The 27201-nt window shown below is 40.8% G+C and overlaps 2 protein-coding genes across 11 annotated transcripts in view; one reads left to right on the top strand and one right to left on the bottom strand.

Annotated features, from left to right (window-relative positions):
- The window catches only part of ank2a (ankyrin 2a, neuronal), a 90680-nt gene that overhangs the window by 44070 nt on the left and 19409 nt on the right, over positions 1–27201 (bottom strand). For 8 of the 10 annotated variants that reach the window (XM_034211655.1, XM_034211664.1, XM_034211665.1 and 5 more), the window contains exons 3-23: positions 12784–12882; positions 11461–11559; positions 11256–11354; positions 10985–11170; positions 10208–10231; positions 9369–9377; positions 8679–8780; positions 8140–8238; positions 7888–7986; positions 7512–7709; positions 7149–7247; positions 6957–7055; positions 6673–6771; positions 6272–6469; positions 6048–6146; positions 5708–5806; positions 5354–5551; positions 967–1065; positions 441–539; positions 250–348; positions 40–138 (exon numbers count right to left, since the gene is read on the bottom strand). In XM_034211655.1, coding sequence (XP_034067546.1) covers positions 40–138; positions 250–348; positions 441–539; positions 967–1065; positions 5354–5551; positions 5708–5806; positions 6048–6146; positions 6272–6469; positions 6673–6771; positions 6957–7055; positions 7149–7247; positions 7512–7709; positions 7888–7986; positions 8140–8238; positions 8679–8780; positions 9369–9377; positions 10208–10231; positions 10985–11170; positions 11256–11354; positions 11461–11559; positions 12784–12882 — 2301 coding nt within the window. The remainder of the gene's footprint in view (positions 1–39; positions 139–249; positions 349–440; positions 540–966; positions 1066–5353; positions 5552–5707; positions 5807–6047; positions 6147–6271; positions 6470–6672; positions 6772–6956; positions 7056–7148; positions 7248–7511; positions 7710–7887; positions 7987–8139; positions 8239–8678; positions 8781–9368; positions 9378–10207; positions 10232–10984; positions 11171–11255; positions 11355–11460; positions 11560–12783; positions 12883–27201) is intronic. The other 2 variants (XM_034211657.1, XM_034211663.1) reach the window with 2 other exon arrangements.
- On the top strand, positions 16525–20994 carry LOC117543400 (zinc finger BED domain-containing protein 1-like). The gene is made up of 5 exons (XM_034211676.1): positions 16525–17121; positions 18404–19081; positions 19200–19668; positions 20065–20193; positions 20317–20994. The coding sequence occupies exons 1-4, from the start codon at positions 16817–16819 to the stop codon at positions 20152–20154; spliced, it is 1542 nt and encodes a 513-aa protein (XP_034067567.1). The 5' UTR covers positions 16525–16816; the 3' UTR covers positions 20155–20193; positions 20317–20994.

Below are 27201 nucleotides of genomic sequence, written 5' to 3'. Positions count from 1 at the left end.
TTCCAGAGCTGTAGTCGCAAAAAGGTAGTACGATCTTACCGTTGTGGTAGTGATGACCTCCTCAGTGACGACTTTAAGTGTGTCCACTACAGAGATGTAGCCCAGACGTCTGGCAATCGTCAGAGCAGTGTTTCCATTCTAACAGAAAGAAACAGATAGTGTTAATCTGAAATAAATAAGTGATACCTTTTTTTAATTTAGACAAATGTATCTTATTGATGAAAAGAGATTCAATCTTTTTTTTCTTACCGCTGTGGTAGCATTGGGCTTGGCGCCATGTTGTAGCAACATGTTGATAATGTGTGTATTCCCTTGTTGTGCTGCCTGGTGAAGGGGTGTATATCCATTCTATAAAAAGAAGAAGCACTGTAAATACTAAATAAGAAGACTTTTGCTTTGTGCTTATTTTTTCCAAATTTGTTTCAAGTTTGATATTGTACCTTGGTTTTGGCGTTGACACTGGCTCCTTGCTGTAACAGGAAGTTCACCATCTTTGCATTTCCATAGTGACAAGCAACTATCAGAGGGGTATATCCAAGCTAAAGAAAAAATAGAGAGATAGTAGAGAGGATGATATGTAATACAGAGAAAAAAACATGTTGTATCCAAATTGATCTGCTTTGTTTTACTTGTTTGTGGAGAAGCTTTGTATTGTAACAAAGGGTCATTTATATATATAAAGCACCCTGAATGATGTAGATGAACGTAAGCTTAATGACTGCCATGCTTCCCTAAAGCCAGTAGGTGGCAGATATGCTACATTTTTACGTGTGCTACTTTACTTTGATTTACTGGTAGTGAGGCTATTCACATTTAAAACACAACCTCCAGTGGTGAATGCACTTTAAATAAGCAACTTAATAGTTCCTTAAGAACAACGTTACTACATTACATAACTACTCTTTATTTGTTCTGTTCATACCTTTGAGTGTGTTTCTGTGTACAGTTATGAGTGTGTGTTTGTACCTTAGTTTGCTGATCCAAGTTGGCATCGTGTTTGGCGAGTACTTCTGCTGCACTGACTCGGTCTTCTTGGGCAGCGAGATGCAGAGACGTCAGTCCGGTCTGTAACATACAAGGCAAGGCAAGTTTATTTATATAGCACTTTTCAACACAAGGCAATTCAAAGTGCTTTACAAAAAATGAAAGACATTAAGAAAATGGCATTTAAAATCAGTCATTAAAAAGAAAAGCTAATAAAATAAACATTAAAAGAAAAAGTACATGGATAAAAGTTACAGTGCAGTCTAAGATGTGAATAGTTCAATTAAAAGCAGCGACAAAAAGAAAAGTCTTCAGCCTGGATTTAAAAGTAATCAGAGTTGCAGTGGACCTGCAGGTTTCTGGGAGTTTGTTCCAGATCTTTGGAGCATAATAACTGAACGCTGCTTTACCATGTTTAGTTCTGACTCTGGGGACAGAAAGCTGACCAGTCCCTGAAGACCTGAGAGATCTGGATGGTTCATAATTTAGCAGGAGGTCAGAAATGTATTTTGGGCCTAAACCATTCAGTGCTTTATAAACCAGCAGCAGTATTTTGAAATCTATTCTTTGACACACAGGAAGCCAGTGTAAAGACTTCAGAACAGGAGTGATGTGATCCACTTTCTTAGTGTTAGTGAGGACTCGAGCAGCAGCGTTCTGAATCAGCTGCAGCTTCCTAATAGATTTTTTAGTGAGACCTGTGAAGACACCATTGCAGTAGTCGAGTCTACTGAAGATAAAAGCATGGACAAGTTTTTCCAAATCCTGCTGTGACATTAGTCTTTTAATCCTAGATATATTCTTTAGGTGATAGTAGGCTGATTTAGTAACTGTTTTAATGTGACTGTTGAAACTCAGGTCAGAGTCCATGACTACACCTAGATGTCTGGCTTTATCTGTTGTTTTGAACATTGCAGACTGAAGCTCAGCACTAACTTTTATACGTTCTGACTTAGCTCCAAAAACCATTACCTCAGTTTTATCTTTGTTTAATTGGAGAAAGTTCTGACACATCCAGTCATTGATTTGTTCAATGCACTTACTCAGTGTTTGAATTGGAGCATAGTCTCCTGGTGAAATTGTTACGTAAATGTGTGTGTCATCTGCATAGCTATGGTAACTTATTTTGTTGTTTTTCATTATCTGAGCCAGTGGTAGCATGTAGATGTTAAAGAGAAGAGGCCCCAAGATGGAGCCTTGAGGAACCTCACATGTCATATTTGTCAACTCAGATGTGTATTTACTAGGGCTGTCAAGTTAACGCGTTAATAACAAAAAAAAATTAACGCCACAAATTATTTTAACGCGATTAACGCATGTGTATTTTTTTTCCTCGGCCGCCCCGTAGTTTCAGAGCGCATCGAGTTTAAAATACCATCTACAAGCTGATGCTGACAGCCCCGCTCCTGCTGCCTGCTTGCAGCAGACCACACTTCCACGCTCACCGGCAGGCACCGACTGGCTGTTGGGAGGACCGGGAGGGTGTGTGTATGTGTAGCCGAGCGAGCGAGAGAGACCTTACGTGCATTGTTGTTGTTAGCATCTGGTGCTAGCTAGCTGCGCTAACGGATATGGAGCTGTTTAAATGAAAACAGAGGAGCGACATTTCGCCACAACTGCGCCGAGCACTTGACTTAATGCAGGAAGCCAGACAGTGGGACATTGTATGAAAAGTCAGCACACTCAGCACGGATAGTGCGCAACATGATTGCAGCGTCCAGGCAGCTCCCGTTCGAGCATATGCCTTGAGTTGCACATAGCTCCAATGATCCATCACTCACACACACACACACACTCACACGCACGCGCGCGCACACACACACACACCATTTGTATTGTATTATTGTATGAGAGAGGTTCCAGGTTGAATTGAGGCGAATATTTGTAATGTTCAGAGGTTGTTGTGTTTAATATTCATGAGAATATTTGTCATTGTTCAAATGATAATAAACATTAGCATAAAGCATATTTGTCCACTCATATGTTGATAAGAGTATTAAAAACTTGAAAAATATTTCTCTAAGGTACATTTAGAACAGATAAAAAATGTGCGATTAATTTGCGATTAATCGCGATTAACTATGGACAATCATGCGATTAATCGCGATTAAATATTTTAATCGACTGACAGCCCTAGTATTTACCTATAGAAACAAAGTTGTTTCTGTCCTTTAAGTAGGATTCAAACCAATTTAGAACTGTTTCCGAAAGTCCCACCCAGTTTTCCAGTCGGTCTAGTAATATGCTGTGGTCAACAGTGTCAAACGCAGCACTGAGATCTAATAATACTAACACTGAAGTTCTGCCACTGTCAGTGTTTAAGTGGATGTCATTAAAGACCTTTACAAGAGCATTCTCAGTGCTGTGGTTTGGACGAAAGCCTGACTGGAACACATCGAAACAGTTATTTAAATGCAAGAAATTACTCAATGATTTTACCTAGAAATGGGAGGTTTGATATGGGCCTGTAATTGTTCATTACTGAAGCATCTAGATTATTCTTTTTTAAGAGCGGTTTAATGACTGCAGTTTTCAGGGCCTGTGGAAAAATACCTGAGTGAAGAGATTTGTTTACTATATGAAGTAGATCTGAGGCCATGCAAGGCAAAACATCTTTGAAAAATCCTGTTGGAATAATATCAAGGCAGCAGGAGGAGGATTTCAGAAGTTGTATAATGTCCTCTAGGTTTTTATCATTAATCTGATGGAATTGTGTCATGGTGTTTGAATTGATGTTAAGTGGACACAGAGACAACACATTTGCTGTTCCTGATGCAGAGGCACTGACTGCTTGTCTGATTTTCTGAATTTTGTCAGTGAAAAAGGAGGCAAAATCATTGCACGCCCTGGTGGATAGAAATTCAGAGGCTACTGACACTGGGGGGTTAGTTAGTCTGTCAACGGTAGCAAACAAGGCACGTGCGTTGTTTTTGTTTTTGGTAATGATGTCAGAGAAGAACGATTGTCGTGCGTTTTTCAATTCCAAATTATAAAGGCCAAGTCTCTCTTTATAGATTTCAAAGTGAACCTGGACACAGACACAGTGTTGCCTTAGTGCAGGGGTCTCCAACCTTTTTTTAGGATGAGGGCTACTTTTACTCCTCTTTTTTTGCAGTGTATATATTTAGCACATTTTAACATTATTATATGATTGCCTTTACCCTTTGTGTGCTGTTTGGGTCTGTGGGGCCCGTTTTCATTGTTTACTAAAAGAAAATGTATGCAATTTAATTATTTTGACCTGCTTTATTTGGAGGTTGACCTCACCTCCTCTAGGGGGGTCCGGAGGGCATGCACCCCCGGGAAGATTTTTTTTTAAATGTTGAAGTTAAATGCATCAATCTGGTGCACTTTGAGCACCAAATGAATTTATGGATACAGCTCTCAACTCTCATATGAAAGGGAGCTGTATACTACTATATATCTTTAGAATATGATCACAACCAATAACAAATAATTTGAACTTGTTTATTCTTATCTTATGTTACCTAGTTAGCATTATTTCTTTTTATTTGTGCATATTTGACTAATCACTCCCCTTTAATTTTTTTACTGACCTATAGTACACATTGGAATGATTTCTTACTTTATTTTTTTGTAAATTGTGGGGACACAAACGGGATTTCGAAAAGTGGGGGGGACATGTCCCCCCTGTCCCCAGTTGAAATTACGCCGTGTGTGTGTGTGTGTGTGTGTCAAGTGCAATACATATATATGCAAGTTGCAACACACACAGAGTAATACTCTGCCGCTCATGTGTTGTATAGACTGGCATTACTAGGCTGTGATGGGGCTGATGTGTTGTGTAGATTCTGCCAGAAGGAAAATCACGGTCAAACTCCTTATGAAGTAGTGAGGTGCCGCTCCACATTGCTTTTCTTCCCGACTGCAACGCTGGTCCCGCAAATCAAGCAAGAACGTGATTGGTCGATAGTCATTGTCGGGGGAGGAGGGATGTTGTAGATATAGTAGATATAGAGTTGTATTAAGTAGATAGAGTTCGCTATGATTGAGGTTTCGTTTATGCATAGGGTAGATTCTTTTAATTACATTTCCTTTTTTTTTTTGGTGTATTTTTTACATTTTGGATTTGCTTGGCGAGCTACTTATTGAGGGCTTGTGAGCTACCGGTAGCTCGCGATCGACGTGTTGGAGACCCGTGCCTTAGTGTAACACTACAGAAAAACATGTAACTTAATCCCTGTTGCATATAAGAATGGTTGCAACATTAAAGACATTGAATGATATGCTTATGTCCTGTGAATATTTGAGAACTAAATGGTGCTACCCTTCATGATAGATAGTAGTGTCTAATAAAAATCTAAACAAGGGTCAAGCAGAAGTATGAAAGTGTGTCTTTGTTTGTGACCTTGTTGCCTGTGTTGACGTGAGCTCCTTTGCCCAGCAGCAGGCTGGCCATCTCAGCATGTCCTTCCTGGGCTGCCAGGTGTAGCGGGCTGACTCCCTGCTTGGTCAGAACGTTGGTCTCTGCTTCATACTGCAGCAGTGCTAAAGCAATTTTTGTTTGGTTCTTTTTGGCTGCGATATGGAGAGGAGTGTAGCCATTCTGGAAAGAGAGGAAGGTGAACAGTTACATGGAATACAACACAACGCCATATAGCTAAAAATCAACCTATATATATTTGTTACAATATATATATATATATATATATATATATATGTGGTGTCCGAAGCACTTCTTCTTTCAAATCTTTTGTCTAACCTTTGCAGTTGTGTGAGGCGATGCTCCTTTCTCCAGCAGCAGCAGAGCTACTTCTTGGTTGTCATAATGAGCTGACACATGTAGAGGAGTCAGGCCATTCTGTAAGAAAAATAATTGGATAAATGATTCATATTTGTGTAATGGAGCAGTGTATGTTCATGGTTTGTTCTTTTTCATGTCCCTACTCATTGTCTTAATGATTCTTATTCAAAAACATAAATTGTGCTGTGAGTGTCTCTACAAAATGAATAACTTTGCCCTCTTAGACCATTTCTGTGCATTTTAATATTAATTGTTCTATTCAGATAATGTGGACAACTCATCCTGATTTTTGGTTCACCTTGCCAGCGTCATCAGGGAGAGCTTTGCGTTGAAGGAGAAGTTTTGCTACATCGAGGCTCCCATACTTAGCTGCTACATGTAACGGAGTGAATCCTTTCTGTTGAGGGAAAAGGGAAACTTAGTTGCCTGCATGTCCAAACTGTAGATGTCAAACTTGATATGTAAGAATCTTGATTCAGATATGTTGCTGTCTCAGTGCATCAGGTTCGATCCCCTGCTCACCTTTGTGCCCAGTGAGTGTGAGGCTCCGGCCTCCAGAAGCACGGCAGCCGTCTCCTCTTGACCTTCCCTCGCTGAAATATGGAGGGGAGTGTAGCCGTTGGTGGTGGCAGCATCTGGATGAGCCATGTGCTGCAGCAGAAGCTGGACAATGTCAGTTTTCCCCAAACGGGACGATATGTGGAGGGGAGTCTGGTTCTCCTGTATATGATGGATAAAAAGGCATAGAGACAGGCAGAGGCAATTGTTTTAGAAAAAGATAGACACACAGCATCCAGAGTTGAGGCAGGCGACATGACCCATGAGTAGATGTACTGTATGCAACTCAGTGGAAGAAATGTCGCTTATTCATGATAGACGGATAGAAACAGGGATTAACTGTGATGATGCCACAGCTGACTCACCCTGGCTATGGCATCCACCAACGCTCCATTCCTCAGCAGACAGCGAACCACTTCCATCTGACCTGCTCGTGCTGCCATGTGGAGAGCTGTCTCGCCACGCTGATTTGCACAGACAGAATGTTTACTGTAGGAGATGCTTTGCTGAATGAAACCCCAACTTAATAGGTTGTTGCATTATAACATCTTGTAGTTGAAAAGATACTGAAAAAACGATTTATATTATGCTATATCTATTTTTGACTACTGGTTACAGACAGTTAAAGAAAGTATTTTTCAGAACTCACAATGTTACGGACGTCAGGAGATGCGCCATTCTGAAGCAGTAGTAAAACAATGTTGAGGTGGCCCATGAAAGCAGCTACATGGATGGGAGTCAGACCAGACTAGAGAAAGAGAGAGACAGACAGGAAGATGAGCATACAGAAAAGTGTGCATTTAAAGTTTCTATTTTGAGATATTCCTAAAAAGTATCTCACCTCAGTAATGGCCTGAATGGAGGCTCCATATTTGACCAACAGTTCCATCACCTTCACTCTGTTCTTCTTACAGGCAATGTGGAGAGGAGTGAAACCATTCTGTTAGAGAGGGCAAAAGAGAAATAAACCGATAAATACTATGTTTACATACATATGGAGTTGGAAATGTAGTTTCATTACATTTTTGCCAGTTATTTGATTCTTGCATGTCATTTGGTACTCCTCAGGGCCATTTAAATACTTAGTTATAACATGGTAATAATTGTATATTGGTAAATGACCACAGAATTTTACAGTAAAACTGTATGACATCTTTTCACTATTTTTGTATATGTACAATTGTTAATTCCTGTTTATCCCTACCAGTGCTCGAATATTGGGATTTGCTTTCTTGTCCAGCAGAAGTTTGGTGACTCTGTAGTGGCCGCAGTGAGCGGCAACATGCAGCGCTGTAAGGTAGTCCAGTGTGACATCATCAACAGGCGCCTTGTGCTGCAACAGGAATTTTACACACTCTACGTGGTCTCCCTGGGCTGACATGTGTAGTGGGGACAGTCCGTTCTGTGTAAGCACAAAGGTAGTAGATTGAAAAGCTAGTACACTTGAAGAAAGAGATGAGAAGTAAAACAAGCAGAAAGCACTAACTTAAATGAAAATCCTTTGTTATTTTGATCATAGAAAAATTACACTTTCAAATTCTGGGGCATGCTGATCGATCAATTGTGCGGCCATAAAGTACCTTGGTTCTGGCTAAGATGGGAGCTCCTCTCTCCAGCAGAATTTCCACTGCTGGGTCATGTCCACTCCTGGCTGCACAGTGCAGAGGGGTCAGCCCATCCTGTGAGAAAATCACACATACGAGGCACAAACACATACATATAAACAAGTGTAGACATTAATCCAGTTTGTGTGTTTTGACAGAGAGAGGAAATTGACTAGGAAGTGGGTGCAGAAATTAGAACATTTAATGAAAGCTGGTGTGCAGTCTCACCCTGGTTTTGGCATCTATCTGACTCCCACGGTCCAACAGCAGGGCCACCATGTTAGTGTTGCCCCTCTTGGAGGCCACATGGAGAGGTGTTATTCCATTCTGACAAAGCAGGCAAAAAGGCACAAAAGTTAACTTTAGCTGAATAAATATTCAATTCACACGGTAAAGTATTAAATCCCATTAAAATTCCACACCATATGGAAAGTCCTACAATCTATTTAATAATAGTTGGTATGGTTTTAGTCTGTCTGTTTCTGAGTTGAGGGTAGTAATAGACAGTTACATCACTTATTAACCAAGTGCATCCAAAGAAACTTGAACTAACTTCATGGACCAATTTCAAGAAATCAATGCAGCTGACAACATGCAAAACAAATGCAATCTTTGACAGGCTCAGAGAAAATGCAGTTAAAAAAGGCAATAAAGACTAAAAGGGAACGTTATATGCTTTATGTTAAACTGTAAACATTCTGCTCTGCAAGCCTCAAAGTAAAAGAAAATATCTTGGTATGGTTTATTAAGTGTAAATGGGGCTATACCCTGGCTGTGAAGTCCACAGCAGCTCCTCTGTTCAGCAACAGGGTGGAGACATTCACGTTACCATAGTGAGCCGCGATGTGCAGAGGGGTAAACCCGCTCTGCTTGAGACGGACAAAGAGAGAGGAAAGGAGGAGAGAGTGAGAGGGAAAATAAACAGCGGTTGAGAAAAATGGAAAAAAGTAGCAAAAGAAAAGCAAAGTTGGATATGAGAAAAAAGTAAGAAAGAATAAATCAGGTCACGAAAGAAATAATAAAAGAAAGAAAGTGATATAAAGAAAGCAAGACAAATCAGAAAGCAATAACCACCAGATTTTTCAGCAAATAAATCTGACTTTACTGAAGTACTGAAGCAGTAATACACAAAGGCTGCATGCTGAAAAACAGAACTAGACACATTGATGTAAGAAGAAGTATAAAAAACGGGCATGCCTCAAAATAGCACAGGCAATACATAATGCATGCAGAAACCCTGTAAGTCAACCATGCCTGCTGAAAAAATCAAATGGTGAAGAAATCAAAGCACTGAAAACCAAGGTTCCAACATAAAGACATTACAAATCAAAACTTCAATACACCATGCAAGTTGCAACTATGCGCTATGTGTGCTTGCACGGACAAATGGACATTTATATATAAGCCATATATATAAATATCTACAGTGCACAGTTGCAGGTGTGTTCACTCCTTACCTTCCCATTCTGATAGACATGATGCAATTTAAAAAACAGAGTTAACTTAAAGATCAATAACGTGTGTCAGACAGGAAAAACAATGCTAACAACGTGCTTTAAAGTACACATGCTGAATGTTATGCAGAGATAAAGCACTAAATAAAAGGGATACATGATTTAAAGGTCACCTATTATGCAAAATCCACTTTTATACATTAACATGTGTCCCCTCTGTGTAAGGAGATTCTGAAAGTTTCAGGAAAAAAGATTCTCTCTCTTTTTGTCCTGATCAATTTTTTGGCTTGTATAACCATTAGCCAATAACCAACCAAGGTAACACCCCCCCCCCCCTTATCACCTGAATCTCCTCCTAGAGCACCATTGTGTTTTTTTTTGTCCAAATTTCTCGCAAAGGGGCGTGGCTCCTTATTTTCATCTAAAGTAACAGACAGAATCAGCACTTTTGAAACAGGGCTGAAACAGAGAGGTTTATGGGATGCTACAATGGGTGATCTGCCAAACACTTCAGAGACATGTTTTGTATATATCTGAGACCTATAATATATTGATGAAAAACAGTATAATAGGGGACCTTTAAATACTTTTAGTGTTTCAAAATATTAAGAGCTAATCAATTTTTAAGAATGATTAATTAAGTACAATCAAAAAGTGTTAATTAAAATATAATAAACTAACATTCTCTGGAATCTATTAATACAACACAATGCTTTTAGCTTCAGCCATGCGGGAATGTGTAGTACAGCTGCATGCATTCAGATTATCGGTGCATAGGGCCTAGTTGTATGAGGAAAATATCAGGACAAAAAAGCTGAAAGGAATTAGAGGAGTCTGTATACCTCTGTGGTTCTATTGACCATCATCTGGTTAGGACGCATTGAGAAAGGATAGGAATAGGATGTAGGGTTGTTAGGAAAGGGACTTGTCACAAAAATCACAGGGTACATTCAAAGGGACACACACATAGAAAACCAAAAGCACATTTGTGTACCAACAAACAATTCTGAGAGAAGCTCTGTACATTATTACTATCAAAGTCTTGAATTAAATTATGTATTTGTTTCTTTATTTGTTGGTTTATTTATCTGTTTATTTATTTTGTGTTTTTGTTTTGTTTGTTTGTTTTTCAATAACAAATGTATATATATATATATATATATGTTAATAATTTAGTTTTGGGGTGAAGGGGTGGGATTTAATAGATGTAAAATTCTTCCCACCCCTTTTCAGTGTTTCATATGCAATTAAGTAGATTGTTTATACATATAATTTAGAATCAGTAATATTTTTGTATATCAATTTGACAATGCTTAATTTTGTATTGTATAATAATTTTCATGTTACATTTTTGTATTATTGTTTTACACATTCAAAATAAATCTAATCAAATCAAAAAAATCAAATCAATTGCAGGCAAATGAGTGCAGATGAAAAGTCAGATGAATTATTACACACTTAGTCCTGCTTCCTTCTTTTCCTCCTTCCCTCTCCCATGTTGTAATCGGAGAGGGCTTTCTGTTCTAACTCTTCCTAATCTCTCTCTCCACTCCAATTTGACATTTCACATGGACCCTCCTTCTTCCTCCATTAGATTCTTCCTCGTCGCTTTTCCTCACCTTGGACTGGACGTCAGCGTTGTGGTCGTTCTGCAGCAGCAGTGCGGCAGACTTGGTGTCGTCTTTGCGGGCTGCTATATGCAGGGCAGGGAGGCGGACCTTGCCCTTGGTGTCATGCTCCAACAGCAGGGAGACCACAGAGTCGTGGCCCTGCTGGAGCGCGATGGCCAGAGGAGTGAAACCATCCTGGAGGAGAAGACAAGCATAATCAAGATAGGTGAATACAATACATTTGAATAAAAGAAAAAGGGAAATAGGGGCATTCATTTACCTCAGTTGCAATGCTTTGGTTCCCTTCATTTTCCAACATGTATCGCACCACATCCAAGTGATTCTCCTGGGCTGCCATGTAGAGTGGAGTGAAGCCATTCTGTAGAGACACATGTACACAGTTCATATGCACATACATGTATTAGTGTAAGATCATATTCATGCTGTTGTTTTCCCTTATAGCTTTTGATCATGAAGCATCTCACCTGTGACTGAGTGTTGACATCTCCTCCTCTCTTCACCAGTAGTCTGACTACTTCTTCTTGTCCGGCCAATGCGGCAATATGGAGGGCAGTGTTTCCTTTCTGCAGAGAAAAAAAGGGTAACAGCTACCAGCCAAGTGTACATCCTGTGTGGGCATAAACACTTTACTACAGCTACTTTAAAGTGATGTAGTATAAATGTGTGATGGTCACAGAAGCCTCTGTTAATATCCCCTCTTTAAAATTATTCCCATTCTAAATATGCCAATGACTTGATCTTAGATAGGTTATTATTATCAAAGGCTAAATTAATGTCGATCCAAGGACAGATTCTTTGGCGGCTGTTTGCTGTTGCTAGCTGTGAAATCACTGACACATTAGACCAAAGTGTCACATGAAGAAGAGCTTGCCAAGAAGTTTACCATCACTCTTATCCCTGTGCCTCCTTCCAGTAAATCTAGAATATTTAATAAGACAACTTCTTGCAGATATTAAGAGTTAATAAATCTGATTTGAAATAACTTTATGCGTTATAATCCGCCTATAATACTGTATTATTGTATTTATAAGCACAAATTCATCTTCATAATGCTTTATAACAAGAATCACAACACATTACAAAGCATTTTATATGGACTTATATGGTAAACTAACATACTAATTCATAACTAAATAATCATAGCATCATTTGCACGCCCATGTCTATAGTGCATACTATGGTTTTACTGTGCAGTACATGATTGCAATTATTATATGGCATTATTTTTAAAATTATAGATATTATAACACATTATCCTCCCGGCAAAATATTAACAAATGAGTGACCAGCAATTATAAAGTTGATGATAATTTTCCTTGTTTTATAGTCACTATGAAACGCTCTATAATGTGTTGTGTTTGTTGTTATTAAGCAGTGTGTGTTACAACAAGTGTGAAATTAAAGAGAAAGACATCTAAAGAAATAATCCAGAAATGAAATTCATGTCAGACTAGATGGAGTACACGTTATTGGGAATATATAAAATTACAAATGAACTCTCTTCACATGACTTTCTTCCTCCTAAATCACCCTCAGGTCCAACACCACTGTTGCCATTTAGATTCCATAATTCAAGAGAGAAGCAGTAATTGACTTAGTACTTTACAACTGATACCACTATATTACTTACATACATGTCCTATCCACCAACTCCCCCCCCCCCCCCCTTACTTTTTCCACTTCGTCCCCCATGTATGGTTAGAGATCAAACTGTGATATGTTTGTATCTAGGAAGCTGGTAGGATACAACAACTATCAACTAACATAGTCATATTTTGTGCACGTACCTTGGTGGGAGAGTCAACAGGTGCTCCTCTCTCCAACAGTTCCTCAACTAAGTCCTTGTGTCCTTCCTTTGCCGCCAGATGTAGTGCGTTGAGACCATTCTAGGGGAAACAAATAATCAACATAAGACTTCTTGAAAACATATGTCAATGAATGATAGTGAATAACTGAGGGGTTCTCATGGAATTACACTACACATCTGCATACTTTGTGAAGCCTACAGTATAATGTCAAGTTTCTGAAGTCTTGTGCTTGATAATTGTATTTCTTTTTTAACTATTTATTTTCTTTATCACTTAAAAAACATGGCTGATCTTTCCCTCATGCAGCTTCAAAGTGAGCATCACATTGAAGGCCTCTGATCCTTTAACCAGAGCTACAGGGTAGGAGCAGCAGAGCAGGAGAATAGAGTAAACCATTTTCACACTGACACACAATCACAGCTCCAAAACATATCAATTCACACAACACACAGGCTTAAATATATTTTCTCTGAGAAAGACATGTAAAAACACTCAGAAGAACGATTCACCTCATCCTCATCTTCTTCCATTCCGTGCTGTGTATCTCCGAAATTAAAAGAGGATCTAAAATTGGGACTTCGTTTTCATCCTGTTTCCTTTTTTCGAGAAAACGTCAATCTCTTTCTGTTCCCTTCGTAAGTCTTTCTTCACTGTTTTTGCCTGTTTAATGGGGCTTGAAGCTGGATTTTGACCATCAACAGCGGTCGTCTTCCCTCCTTGTTTGAATCCAAGCTTCTGGCTCGTTCTGCCTTCTTCTCCACGGCAGGCTCTACCAGTAGATTACAAGATGGGTAACAGAGAAATGGCTCCTGGCTCTGAAAGCTCTTCCTGGCACTGATGTAAAAGACGAGCTGTTATGTTGCTTACACCACTATCATTGCCTCCTTCCTCCTCTTGCGCACGTACAACACATACACACCCAAATGATGCACACACTCATACTCAGTCACTCTCTATCTCTCTCTGAGTTGCCAAATGCCAAACAGCCAAAGGGGTGTCAGGTTTCTGCATAGTCACAGAGGATATGTTTGACACACACACAAACATGGATACTCATATTGAGAAACGGCTGAAAATGTTAACCTTTCATAAAGGTCAAAGTATCTAAGTAAATGTCTGGTCAAGTTCATAATATATATATGGTATGGCTTTATATGGTAACTATGAGAACCATCCTGTCTAACAATAAAATACATAAAAAGGTATTGATGTGTTTATTCAATTAATTATTTAGGAAAAGAAAATATAGCTTTTATTGCTTTATTAGCTCATTATCTCAACTCTCCAAAACCCAACTATTTTTCATTTATTATTATATATAACAGAGAGAAGCAGAACATATTCAAATTAGAAGATGAAATAGAAGAAAAAAGTCAAAAATCTTCCCATAAAAAAACATTTTACCAGTACATCATTGAGATTTTTCAGTAAAAATGTGTAAAACAATAAGTAAATGTTTTGAAATTGTTGGGATCATCATCATCATCCCCTCCCCCACCTATCATCCGGGGTTGGGTGTGGTCATACTGAGCTGCAGACGCTTGTCATATTCCCTCTGAGTATTTAATCAGGTTTATGAGATTGCAACGTGGAGGCCTCTAATGTCATTACTTTAGTAGATCATAAATAACATTATACAGGCCCTCAGTCTATTTTCACTGTGGTGCCAACAGGCGGGAGATCAAATGACTTCAAATGTGAGACTAGACGCTCTGTGCTGCAGTAACGCTTGCAGAGAGTTGAGGTTCGGCTCAGTTCTGAAATGGAGGACTCCCTGACACAGCAAGAATGATGTAATCTTATTATAGGGTTTCAATCACATTTCTCCATTATGTATTCCAACAGAGAGACAAGTAAAACCCACAACGGACACACACACACACACACACACACACACACACACACACACACACACACACACACACACACACACACACACACACACACACACACACACACACACACACACACACACACACACACACACACACACACACACACACACACACACACAGCTCTAAATCAGCTTTTCCTCTGAGCTGTAAGTGAAAGCTTCATTTAGCTAATGGACGTTCAGCCCAACACAGTGATCCCTGGCATTTTGTAGTGCTTTCTGGCAGGAGTGAAACGGTTGAGCTCCGTCCAACACAGATTAATATGTACGCCCCTATGACCCTTGACCTTTTTTCTAATCACTCATGGTAAAACAAAATTGTCATGTTTATTTGGTGTTGTTTCATAGGCCAATGGGGACGAATGGTAGAGAAAAAAGAGGAAATAATGTAAATGCGTGCAGATTAAAGAGTAATATCACTCATCAAGGATTAACATTAGGGTAGATTAGAGAAGAAGTCCAGCCTTTAATTGTGTCGACATGGAAATAAAACAGCTCACACACACACATGCACACACACAAATGACACAGTTGTATGGGACAAAAACTCTCACACACGCAGATCATCTACAAAAAGATATTATATAAAAAAACATGCTTGAGTATGCAATACCTTTCACTGGCTTGAAACAGTGAGTTAGATTTATCAGTCAAGAATGTTTTTTATTTATCTTTGGACTTGGCAGATAGGGAAAGTATCTATTTTTCTCTCTCTCTATGTGTCCCTAACTTGGACAGCTCTCTTCTCTTGGCGCGCGACTTTGGCCCTGGCCACCCTGTCGCTGCTTTCTAGGATCTGACGCATAAGTGAGCCATGAACTAGTGATGGGAATTCCGGCTCTTCTTGGTGAGCCGGATCATTTGGCTCGGCTCACCAAGAAGAGCCGGCTCTTTCGGCTCCCAAACGGCTCTTCAGTTTACCACATATTATACCTTTTAATTAAATCAAATGTAGCCCTGTTTTGACTAATGATTTGTATGTGTACATGTGGCATACAGAGCCATTAGTGGGTTGATATACCTACATTATGTACACTCATGTTCAGAGTGTGGTGAGAATTGTCTGTGTGTTTTCTGATAAGGAATGGTTGGTTTATTGTTGGAAAAATGTAGTGTTATCTAGCAGTATGTAGTGTCTAACTCCGACCAGCAGAGGGCGCGTTCGCTACACGGTGTTGGGGACAAAGAGAAGTCTCGCGTGAATACGTTCAGAGAACGTAAACATACACTTGAGTGAAGTCACGATGTGTGTGTGTGTGTGTGTGGCGAACTGTGATAATAATATATATATTTTTGGCTCTTTGCAGGTAAGAACGGAGAGTTGGAATTGTGTAATTGATGAGTGAATATGTTATGTGTGAGTTTATGATCCCGGTTGGACTTTATGTAGTAGTGTTTATGAACGTTACTTGTTCAGCAAACGTAACGTACTGAAAATGGCTAGCCAGTAGTTAGCACTGGTGGCCTTGTTAGCTTGAGCGAGCGTGAGGCGGGAAAGTAGAACAATGAGCCGGTTTAAAGAGCCCGGACTGCTCGTGTATAGTTAATAGATACATAAATAAGTTAAAAGAGATACATAAGTGATTTGGTTAATGTGACAATGTTAGGTAGACATGATTGGCTGACTGTGTATCGGAGCAACAAATTGATATTGAATGTACAAGATGAAACTGGTCTGGAATAGCAATGCAACAGACATGATTATTGTTTGGATGTTGATGCAGATGTTCATTTTGTTTCTGTGTTAGTATAGTAAATACGTGGAGAGAACGTAAACATACACTTGAGTGAAGTCACGGTGTGTGTGTGTGTGTGTGTGTGTGTGTGTGTGTGTGTGTGTGTGTGGCGAATAGGGCTGTGCAATTTAATCGATACTGCGATATATATCGATATTTTGTTTCTCGAGAAAGTATCGATATTTCAGCCGCGGGTTACATTAAGTCCCATTCAAATCCCCTGTGTTCCGCCTGGCACTCTGCTCCCTGCCCATTCCCCCCATTCGCTTTGCATGAAGAGCGATTACATCAGCCAGCCGAGCCGCTAGTGTCGCTGTAGAGCATTTCTAGATACACACGCCGGTTTCTTCTTCTCGCAGTGAGTGCGAAGCGGTTCAGGAGAATGTCGGCACACATTAACCCAGCACCTTCGTGCTTAAAAGCAGATGTGTGGGAGCACTTCGGCTTTAAAAAGAAGAAGGAAAGCGACAATTTAGATAAAACGATGGCGGTTTGCAAGCTGTGTCACACAAACGTGAAATACTCTGGAAATACCACTAACCTGCGATTCCACCTACAACGTCACCACTCGGACAAGGTCATGCTAACTCAGGAACTCAAGAAGCTGCGGCCGCGGCGTGACCCAAAACAAACCGTGCTGGACAGCGATGGCGGTTGTTCCCACAAGTTCCCATCTACTTCACCAAGGTCGCCAGGGCTCGACATTAAGGACTGCCCGATGGCCCGGGGCCATCTAGTATTTAGCTCGGGCAATGAAGCCTCACCTGCTGGTTGCCCGATCGGGCAATCTATTATGCCAGTATCATGCAGCTCGCGGATCCAGTAATGAGAGACCCGACAGTAAAACTAAACTTATCTATAACTAGTTTAGGTAGTTTGAGAGGTAATTAAAATAGCTACGTGTGATATTCTAACCTAAAGTGTGTGTTTTGTCCGCTCACCGCTGCATGTGATCATGCAGAGCTGCGTGTCGACTCGTCAGCAGCAGCTGATCTCTCTCTCCCATCAGATTAGACTTCACTCGCGTTTATGTCCATATCGATCAGATCCAGCTAGTTCTAGCTAATGATATGACTACCTGCTTATTAAAAGACACCTAAACAATAAGTGTCGCTATGCAACCGGATGAGGCCACAAAGTATAGCGCAGCATTATGCATTTGTTTACATGCCCACCGGAACCCCGAGGCATTACCAACAGATCAACGCACAATCAACCCATACAGGACATCTCTTTCTCCACATTAAGTGTTAGACATTAGAATTGACTATTCTTGTCTGTCACATACTCTTCTTGTCTGTCACATAAGTGGCGCAACTGAAGCGGTATTGCGCTAAAGGGAAATTATTTTGACCGAAGATATTTAGATTTGCCGGCTAACGGGAACTCTGACGTCGCCATTTTGTGTGCTTCGCGGATGCGCTCGGCTCCTCTCGACTGCTGCTCGGGTCTGCTCGGTCAGCTTCCGGATGAGGAGGCATTCGTTCGACCAATTTAGATAACATTACAAACATTTTTAACAGGGGCCATAATAGTGTAAATAATGTTTGTTTTGGCAGTTATAACTGAATGTAATGTTTTCTACTTTTTTTACATCTGGGAAGGCATTTGCCTTCATCAGATGAAAAGTGTCTTGACCAACAACTTAAGTATTTCTTAAAGCTATGCAGGGCATGCAAGCGAACAAACAAGAACAAACAAACAAGTGAAATTAAAAATAAAATTGAAATTGTACAATATAATATTGTGGTGGTTCATCTTATAATTCAGTCTAGAGAATGCACCAGACAGCATCTAAGACCTGCAACAATCTAAATGTTCTAGGGGGAGCCCCCCCAAACCCTTCGTGTGTCATTTTGTCCGCGCGCATTTTTCAGGGCAATCTCTATTGGGCTCAGGGCCATCTGTAAATTAGCTTAGATGGCCCACAGGGCCATCTCCCAAAATCCTTAATGTCATGCACTGCAAGGTCGCAGAAGATTACAGAGTCCATTGCCTACTTTATTTGTCAGGATTTGAGACCTTATTCCGTGGTGGAAAACATAGGCTTTCGGCGCATGGTGAACGCGATGGAGCCCCGCTATCCTGTTCCAACCCGCCAACACCTCACCAAGGTTTACGTTTCCAGGCTGTATGCTCAGACAAAGGCACACGTCAAAGCCTCCCTGGGCAAAGCGGAGAGAGTTGCCCTGACGTGCGACGGGTGGACCTCGCGAACAACTGAAGCATATGTCACCATCACGGCCCACTTTATTAACGAGGAATGGGAGCTTGTTACGTATGTATTACAAACCAGGGACATGCCCGAGAGCCACACCGGACACAACCTGGCAGAACATCTAAGAAAGGCCCTCGCTGAGTGGGAAATCACAGAAAAGGATCCAGTAATTGTCACTGACAACGCGTCAAATATGACAATAGCAGCTGAGGAGGCAGCTTTCACACTTCACGTCAAATGCTACGCACACACCCTAAATCTGGCTGCACAACGTGCCCTCAAAATCACAGCAGTCGCACGCCTGTTGGGAAGAGTGAGACGCATTGTGAACTTCTTCAGACGAAGCACCACAGCCAACCACATGCTGAAAAAGAAACAGAGGCTTCTACAACTACCAGAGCACAAGCTGATGACAGACGTGGTTACAAGGTTTGTGCGTAGTTACTTTTCAATTGTTCATTTTGTTTTATTACTAATTTATTTTGTCATTAATAAATACATTTAAATAAATCTATAAATAAAGTTTCTTACTTTTATTTAACTACAGGTGGAACAGTGCACACGACATGCTGGAAAGATTCCTTGAGCAACAACCGGCCATCTGTGCAGCCCTGCTCTCGAGTGAGGTGAGGAAGACCGAGAAGGATCTGTGCACACTGACTGAGTCAGACGTGACAACAGCTGAAGAAGTAGTCAGCGCGCTGAAGCCCATGAAGGAGGCTACACAGTACATGTCCAAGGAGAAGACCCCCACGCTGTCAGTCATCGCACCCCTCCAGGACACACTGATCAATGGACTGAAACCGATCGAAGGTGAATCTGCAGTCATAAAAGAGATGAAGGCTGCCATGTCTGGGGATCTTCAGAAGAGGTACATCGACCTCAGGGCAACTCTCCATGCATGTTCAGCAATGGATCCAAGATTCAAAAGTCTTCCCTTCCTGACTGAGAACCAAAGACAGGAAGTTTATGATGGACTGATTGCAGAGGCTCAGGATCAGCCAATGCCATCAGAGGTAAGGCAATGATGGTACTGCTAGGTTTAACCCTTGGCCTTGTATCCTATGTAACATCTCCTGGTGAGAGTAAGCATAGGCCTAAATAATACATTGTTCAACGTTTAAAAGGCAAATCCTACAACGTTAACTGTTTAAAATGCATAAATATTAAATTGTTTAAAAAGCATAAATCCTACAACGTTAACTGTTTAAAATGCATAAATATTAAATTGTTTAAAAAGCATAAATCCTACAACGTTAACTGTTTAAAATGCATAAATATTAAATAGTTTAAAAAGCATAAATACTATAATGTTAACAGTTCTAAAGGCATAGATTTTAAATACACTAATTAAAAGATTTATTACAGTGAAAGCTCAAGAATTTCATTTCATGTTGACCTATTTCATTTAGTTGTCCCTTGGAGTGTGGTCGAAGAGGGCACAGGAAAATGTAATGGTAGCGCTGATGATGAGGGGATGGCATCCGAAGAAGAGACTGTAGATGATGGTGTGTGATTCAAGGAAGGAGAGAGCAGTCAAGGTCAGTATCACCCATTGTTATCCAGTGAAGCACATTGTGTTGTCTGAACCTCTGAGTAGGAATTATGGAATGTGATTAACTATAAATAATGTGTTTTTGTTTTTATTGTTTATTTATTTGAAGGTCAGCATCCTCCACCCAGGAATCCAAAGCCGTCTTGTCCACTGGCTGCCCTTCTTGGTGGTGAACGATACGGTGGTGGAGCACAACCCAAGACAAATACCCAAGAGAACCAGGCCAAGGAGCAGATGACCCGCTACAAGGAGGCAGATATCTTGGAAGTGAAAGCAGATCCACTGGTCTGGTGGAAGGAGCACCAGTATGAGTATCCACTCTTGTCACACCTTGCTAAAAGGTACCTGTGCATCCCTGGCACTAGTGTCTCCTCGGAGAGGGTCTTCTCTACCGCCGGATATATCGTCACTGCTCAGAGAAGTGCACTTCTCCCAGACCACGTTGATCAGATTATATTCCTGAACAAAAATCTGAAGAGAATGTAGATGCAGTTATGTAGAGAGGAGCCTTTCTGTTTAGTGTTTTTGGCTTAAATGTTACTCCTTTGGACTTGAATTATTGGCAGGTACATTTTACATTAAATGTTGTTCTTAGTGACTTGAATTATTGGCTACCTCATATTCTGTGTTAAGCTAAAAATGCTGTAAAAGAATCTGTTCAGAACAGGCCACCTGCTGCACCTTTTAATTGTCCATTGTGATACTGCACTTTATGTACTTACGTTTCAAAGGCTTGTAAGCTACAGTTTGCACTGTTTCAATAAATGAAACAAATTTTCTCACCACATCTTTTGATTCATTTTGTCCAGCATTTGCAAGCTGTAGACTCTGTCTAGTCAGAGCCATATATTGTATAATTGATGCTTTCAGTTTTTAGTTGAATTAATTCAATCCAAGTCAATGGAACACTCACAAGATGTCACCAAAATCACACTGTCCCTTTAAAATCTTTCAGAAAATGATGTAAGTGTATCGAATTATATCGAATCGTATCGTTGGCTGAATATCGTGATATATATCGTATCGTGAGCTGAATATCGTGTATCGTATCGTATCGTGAGATTAGTGTATTGTTACAGCCCTAGTGGCGAACTGATAATAATATATATATTTTGGCTCTTTGCAGAACAAAATAAAAGACTTTCAAATTAAATGTGTAGTGGAGGGCTACTTCACTCTGTACCACGCTACATACACATATATCACTTAAATTATTCAATACATCCTTTGTACTGAAGTATTCAAAAGTAAAAATTACATGTTTAATAGGATAAATGATTTGCTCTGGCCAAATGTTTTCATTGCATTTACAGACCCTTGTAACTCTCTGATACCACCCAATGAATGCACTGACGTGCTTGTAGAACCACGCTACACAAAACAGATAGCAACACCTATAAAAACTAGGCTATTTAAAAAAAGGGGCTACTGTATCGACATTTTAAAATTATATTTAAAGAAAAGGCCCTGACAAAACAGCAGGGCTCTATTTCAGTAACTATTAGCTATAGAAACCACGCCCCCCTGCATGAGAGGGGAGCATGCTCTGAGATCAGCTGATGGGCTGTCAGAAGAGGGGGAGAAAAAGAGATCTCCCTCCTCCGTGTTTTATTCTTATAGAAGTAAGAAGAGAAGTAACGGGGCAGAAACCAGCGGCGCCGGATTCATTTCAGAAGTGGGGGGGCCAAAAAGTGCGTGTGTATGTGACAGCCTACTTGCCAACCCTCCCGATTTTCGCGGGAGACTCCCGTTTTCCTCCCGGGGTCATATTTATCCCGCATTTCTCCCGATTTCTGACTAAATCTGATTTGTTTCATTCTAACATAACGCACCAAATGTTACTGTTTCCACTCGGACTTCAATACAGCTACACCATTGTTTGGTTTCCATGGTAACGTGTCTCTTTAGTAGCGTGAGCAAATGAAAGTCTGAGAGGGTCTTTAGGAGGAAGATAGTCAGAGAAAACAGAACAATAATGGACAACTCGACCCTCTGCTCACTCCTTTCCTGTAAATTAAACTATACAGACCAGCCCACACATATGACAGCGCAGTTGCTCATTCCATCTCTTATTTTTTCCTGCTACGCTCTTGTTTGACAAGCTGAATGTTGACTGGTGTTTGACTGAAGTAAGCTCTGTGAAAAGTTACACGCCGTTTGACAGCAGCAAATCTGCATATTTCACAGAAGGCTCGTTTAGTGGTTTTGTAAAGAATTAACCACTCTCTGTTTTTGTACCATTCTGCATTGAAGTACCTTCTCTTTGCCCAAATAAGCTTTTATTTGCCACAATGTCCCGACAACAAACCTCCATGCAGTCGGAACCAGCCTGTTTCGGTTCAACGATGCCGGCGGCGGCGGTTTTGACAGCCTCTGCGGCCACAGAGCTGCTGCTGGGGTTCATCTGGCTGCGCTGGTTCTATGGTTGAAGGACCAGGCTCCGGAGTTGTGGATGTCAGGGATGTGACATTCAAGTTGTTGAATTTCAGCTTAGTTTGACTGTATTTTGTTTTCTTATGCGCCGGTTCTTCTGACATGTTTGCAAGTTTATCTATCTAGGTTAACGGCTGACACACACTGAACAACGTAACACATCACGTAAACAACGTAACAAATAAACACATCTAAGCTTTGTTATTGGTTGTAATGTACATGGATACATTTGAATGGTGTGACAATGTCCTATTTCATTGGATTAAAATGTACATATTCTTCCTGTTATGTCTGCCTGCTGTATTTTACCTAATGCAAAGTGACCTGCTCCATCGAAATCAGTCGCATTGATCCGAAGACACATTTTGAGTTACACTGTTGGAAAGAGGAGATTCATAGCTTTCTAATGATATCAGGATTGTTTTTGTACTATATTAAGCAAAATATGTCACATTATATAGGCTAATGACTGTCACCGAGTCATCATTTTGAGAAAAAGGCCTTTAAAGTGAATTTCCTCTTCTCTGGATCGATCTGATTGATTATTAGCGGAGCAAATGATCAAAGTATACGGAGGGAAGATATTTTCGTTTGGATTACTGGTCTGGGGGAAGCTCGCGAGTGTGTGCGTGTATACCACGTGTGTGTGTTTGTGTATTTTTGCGTTTGTTTCCCGGGGAAAACTCAGGAGAAACACCGGCTGTTGTTATGCTTGCTGTGACGTCAAGTTACTCCGTTCTCCGCTTGTAATTATGCCGTTAAAAGCTTCAAAGCTGTATTTATCATCTGAATTTGCCGAAACAAGTTTAATATTCTGAAAGCAAAGACTTTGTTTATTTGAAATCAGATGAAAACAAACTGTAACGGACCCTGCGGTGTTATCTATGATTACTATGCCTTACATTCATAATGTCAGCGGAGGGAGGGGAAGCGGCGCTGTGGAAGAGCAGAGTGGCGAGTGAGAGGCGAGCTGTGTTCTTCCCTTTACAAGCTTCAAAAATGCCTGTAGCTAATGAGATTGAATATAACAATAAAAAATAACAACATATACACAGCTAGATCAGATGGCGTTCTTTTTAGATGCGACTTTAGAGTAGAGGGGAATTATTGAAACGGGATGTGTACAGTGTTCCGCGGCATCCGCTGCTGCGAAAATGTGGGGCAGGGCCGTAAAGTGGGGGGGCCAATGGCCCCCCCGCTTCCGGCGCCCTTGGCAGAAACCCTCCTTTTTATGCAGCGGTCCAGACATAGACATCAGACGGCGACACATATTCAGTTGCCAGTTCCTTTGGCATTAGGGCAGGGATATCTAGATACTTTCCAAGGTTTGACATAATGAATTGTGCTACTTTTAAAGCAAGCAACGATGTTTTCAAATCTGTAATCAAAAAGCTCCTCAAAAACACTATCGAAGCAGTTCCTGCCGTTGCTACGTTAGTTCAAACAGTAACAACGGACTACTTTTCTTAGCGGATGCATGTCAATTTAAATAAATACATACAACTATTTTTTAATCCATAAAATCATTTTCTAAATCCATAAAAGCCTTTCAATTAATATTGGGAGTCATGTCGTTACTTTGTTGAGAATGTGGCCATGTAACAAGCGGGATAACGTGCACATTGCATAATGTGCCTTCATGCCGATCTAGATCCCTCCGCAAAAAAACACAAAAAACGGCTCGTTCGTAAGTTTATTGTAAAATGCGGCCATATCTCCGGCTAGGAAGGTCGTATCAACATGCTCCCGTCTCTAGCACCCCCGCAGCCCGAGCTACGAGTGAAATAACTCAACTTACATGAAACTTCCGTTGGGTTGCTTTAAAGTCAAGCTTCAATTTAAGATTCACCCTGTAATAGAAACATGTGATGGAGCATTACTAACCTGACTCAGGCCCCGGCCACACGAGGACGAAAACGGTCGTTTGCGTTACTGTTTAGTGTCATATAGACCGTTCGGCCACACGAGGACGACCGAATACGGCACTAAACGACTGCGGAAACGATAACGGGTCCCAAGGTGGATAGAACGGCATACGCAACGCTCTGGGGAGTCCAAAGGCTCCGTGTGTACGCCCTATACGATCATTTTCTGATAATGATGAGGCAATAGCCCCGCCTCTCCCCACCTCTGCTGCTCACCCCCGCGTCAAAGTAAACTGCACACTGAATTCAGATTATTTATCTTTCTCTCGATATGGACATAAACGCGAGTGAAGTCTAATCTGACAGGACGGAGACACCTCTCAAACTACCTAAACTAGTTATAAATATGTTTATTTTTACTGTCGGCCGGGTCACTCATTACTGGATCAGCTGCTGAATGAAACAGACACTGACGCTGTCCAAAGAGAGGGAGGAAAAAGAGAGGCTCCGTGTATTTTATTATTATATTATATAGAGTCGTTATTCATTTGTTTTAAAGATCAATAAATAACAAAGAAGACCTTTGACCGGCACTTTTATAATTTTGTCGGAAGATTTCAACTTTAATACACGTTGACTGGCGAAAAACTCTGCCCGGTTCCCTCGGCCCCCACCGCGGAGAATAAACAGAAGGGTAACCATGACAACCATGCTTCTTCGCTGCTTTTGTGGAGGAAGTTACAGCGCCACGTACAGGCTCCTGCATATGTACTGCAGCTTCTCCAGCGGTTGGAGCTAAACGGAGCTGTCTCGTGTGGACAGACACTATCCGGATGACTATTGCGTGTGGACGGAAGCTTTTTTGCGATTGCGTTTGCGTTAATCCTATGCGTTTAGCCGTTTTCGTCCTCGTGTGGCCGGGGCCTCAGATGGTTTGTTTCACCAAATCATCTAGGAAAGCTCCATTGGAAGCGATTTGGAAAGGGCAGGCACTTTCAAAAATACTTGGCAGGTGATTGGATCAATCTGTCTATCACCTTCTATCATGGGCCCCTTCTGATTGGTTAACAATGGCTGGTACATGTGGAGCACAGCACTTCTGATTGGTGTGGATGACTGACACACAAGAAGAAAAAAAAATGTAAAAAAAGATCGCAGGCTTTGCCATTTGATAATCGCATCATTTAAAATCGCGATTTCGTTCAGCCCTAATTTAAGATTTATATAATTTATGTTGTTGCTCTCCCAACTTTATGCTGACAGTACTCTTGTGGTTATGGTTTATGTTTATGGTTTATGTGGTTTATGGTTCAGTAATTGTGTAGAGTGCTTTTCCACATGACTCGGATCCACTCATTTGCTTGAGAGCAATTCTGCCGCTTATCGCTGTTAATATGATACTTTTGAATCACCATCTAGCCTCCCATTACTAAGGTTGGGTTGGAAATTGGTTTCTCCTTGAGTTATCATTAATGTTAAAATGCCATCAAATCTGGGGAAAATGTCATCACCACTTTCAGGATGCTCATAACACGGTGTGGAGAAACCAACCCCTTAGCTGCCATCAACACAAAAATATTAATATGGTTATTAATATGAATCGTTTCAGAAACAAGTACAGTCATACAGAATCACCAGGGTGTAACATAAACTGTTTCAAATCAAGCCTTGACAGCAGATCAATAAACAAGTGACCATGATAACATTAAAACAGTTGTTTGACAGTGTATAAGTCAACAGGTAATCAGATCCAGTCTCACTGTCTGTCACAGTCAAACAAACAACATGCTGGAGGAGGGGTTTAAGCACTTGACTTGTAAGAATGTGTGTGTGTATGTCTTTAAACGTATGTATGCATTTACGTATGTCAGAAACAGTTTATTTACATTCATGAAATTGGCCAATTGACTTATTGGATTACACTAACAAGAAATATTTGTTTAGGAATATGTGTAGGCCCAAGCCTTGAATTGAAGGTCAATAAAGCTTGTGGATGTTGTTTATCAGAAACAGAAGGACATTTAGGAAAATGTCACTTGTATTTTGGGCACTTTATACAGGCTCAAATGTGATCATCTGACCCCTGACAGATACTATGAAGGGCAGGGCTCTCCTGTTGCAGGGAGGGTTCTCTGTGTGTGTGTGTGTGTGTGTGTGTGTGTGTGTGTGTGTGTGTGTGTGTGTGTGTGTGTGTGTGTGTGTGTTTTTGAGAGAGAGAGAGAGAGAGAGAGAGAGAGGAGAGAGAGAGAGAGAGAGAGAGAGAGAGAGAGAGCGAGAGAGAGAGAGAGAGAGATAGAGGGTGTCAAATCACAGCACTGAATATGGCTGTGTTTTGTTTTTGTATACTAAACAAAACCCATGGTGCCCATGACAACAATTAGAGCTATGAGTGGGAGGATGCTACTTCCTGTCTGCCAACCAATTTCAGACCAGTGTATAAATAATTGCTATCAAAAAAACAAAGGCACACAGGCACACAAACACTCACGTACTGAAAGCACACTCCATGTGCTGCTTTAAGCTACCTTGTGACTTCTGTATCACATTGACATGGACAGGGCAGGTGGGGTGTAGAGGGTTCTAGGGGGAAGTATTTTGCACCCTTTTAAATACCTCCTGCTCAGTGGAATGTGGGTGAGGGTGGGTGGGAGCAGCTGTCAGAGTAGGCCCTTCAAATACAGCGGAGACTCCAGGAC

Source organism: Gymnodraco acuticeps, unplaced genomic scaffold (genome assembly GCF_902827175.1).
Source record: "Gymnodraco acuticeps unplaced genomic scaffold, fGymAcu1.1, whole genome shotgun sequence".
Classification (NCBI taxonomy): domain Eukaryota; kingdom Metazoa; phylum Chordata; class Actinopteri; order Perciformes; family Bathydraconidae; genus Gymnodraco; species Gymnodraco acuticeps.
The sequence above is the reverse complement of the archived record's forward strand: the minus strand, read 5'-3'. Positions and strand labels throughout refer to the sequence as shown.

Excerpts from the sequence above, each read along its gene's own strand:
- LOC117543400 (XM_034211676.1), top strand. The coding sequence starts at position 16,817 with ATGTCGGCACACATTAACCCAGCACCTTCGTGCTTAAAAGCAGATGTG. Across the intron at positions 19,082-19,199 it reads ATGACAGACGTGGTTACAAG|GTGGAACAGTGCACACGACA; the intron begins GTTTGTGCGTAG and ends ATTTAACTACAG. Across the intron at positions 19,669-20,064 it reads ATCAGCCAATGCCATCAGAG|TTGTCCCTTGGAGTGTGGTC; the intron begins GTAAGGCAATGA and ends TATTTCATTTAG.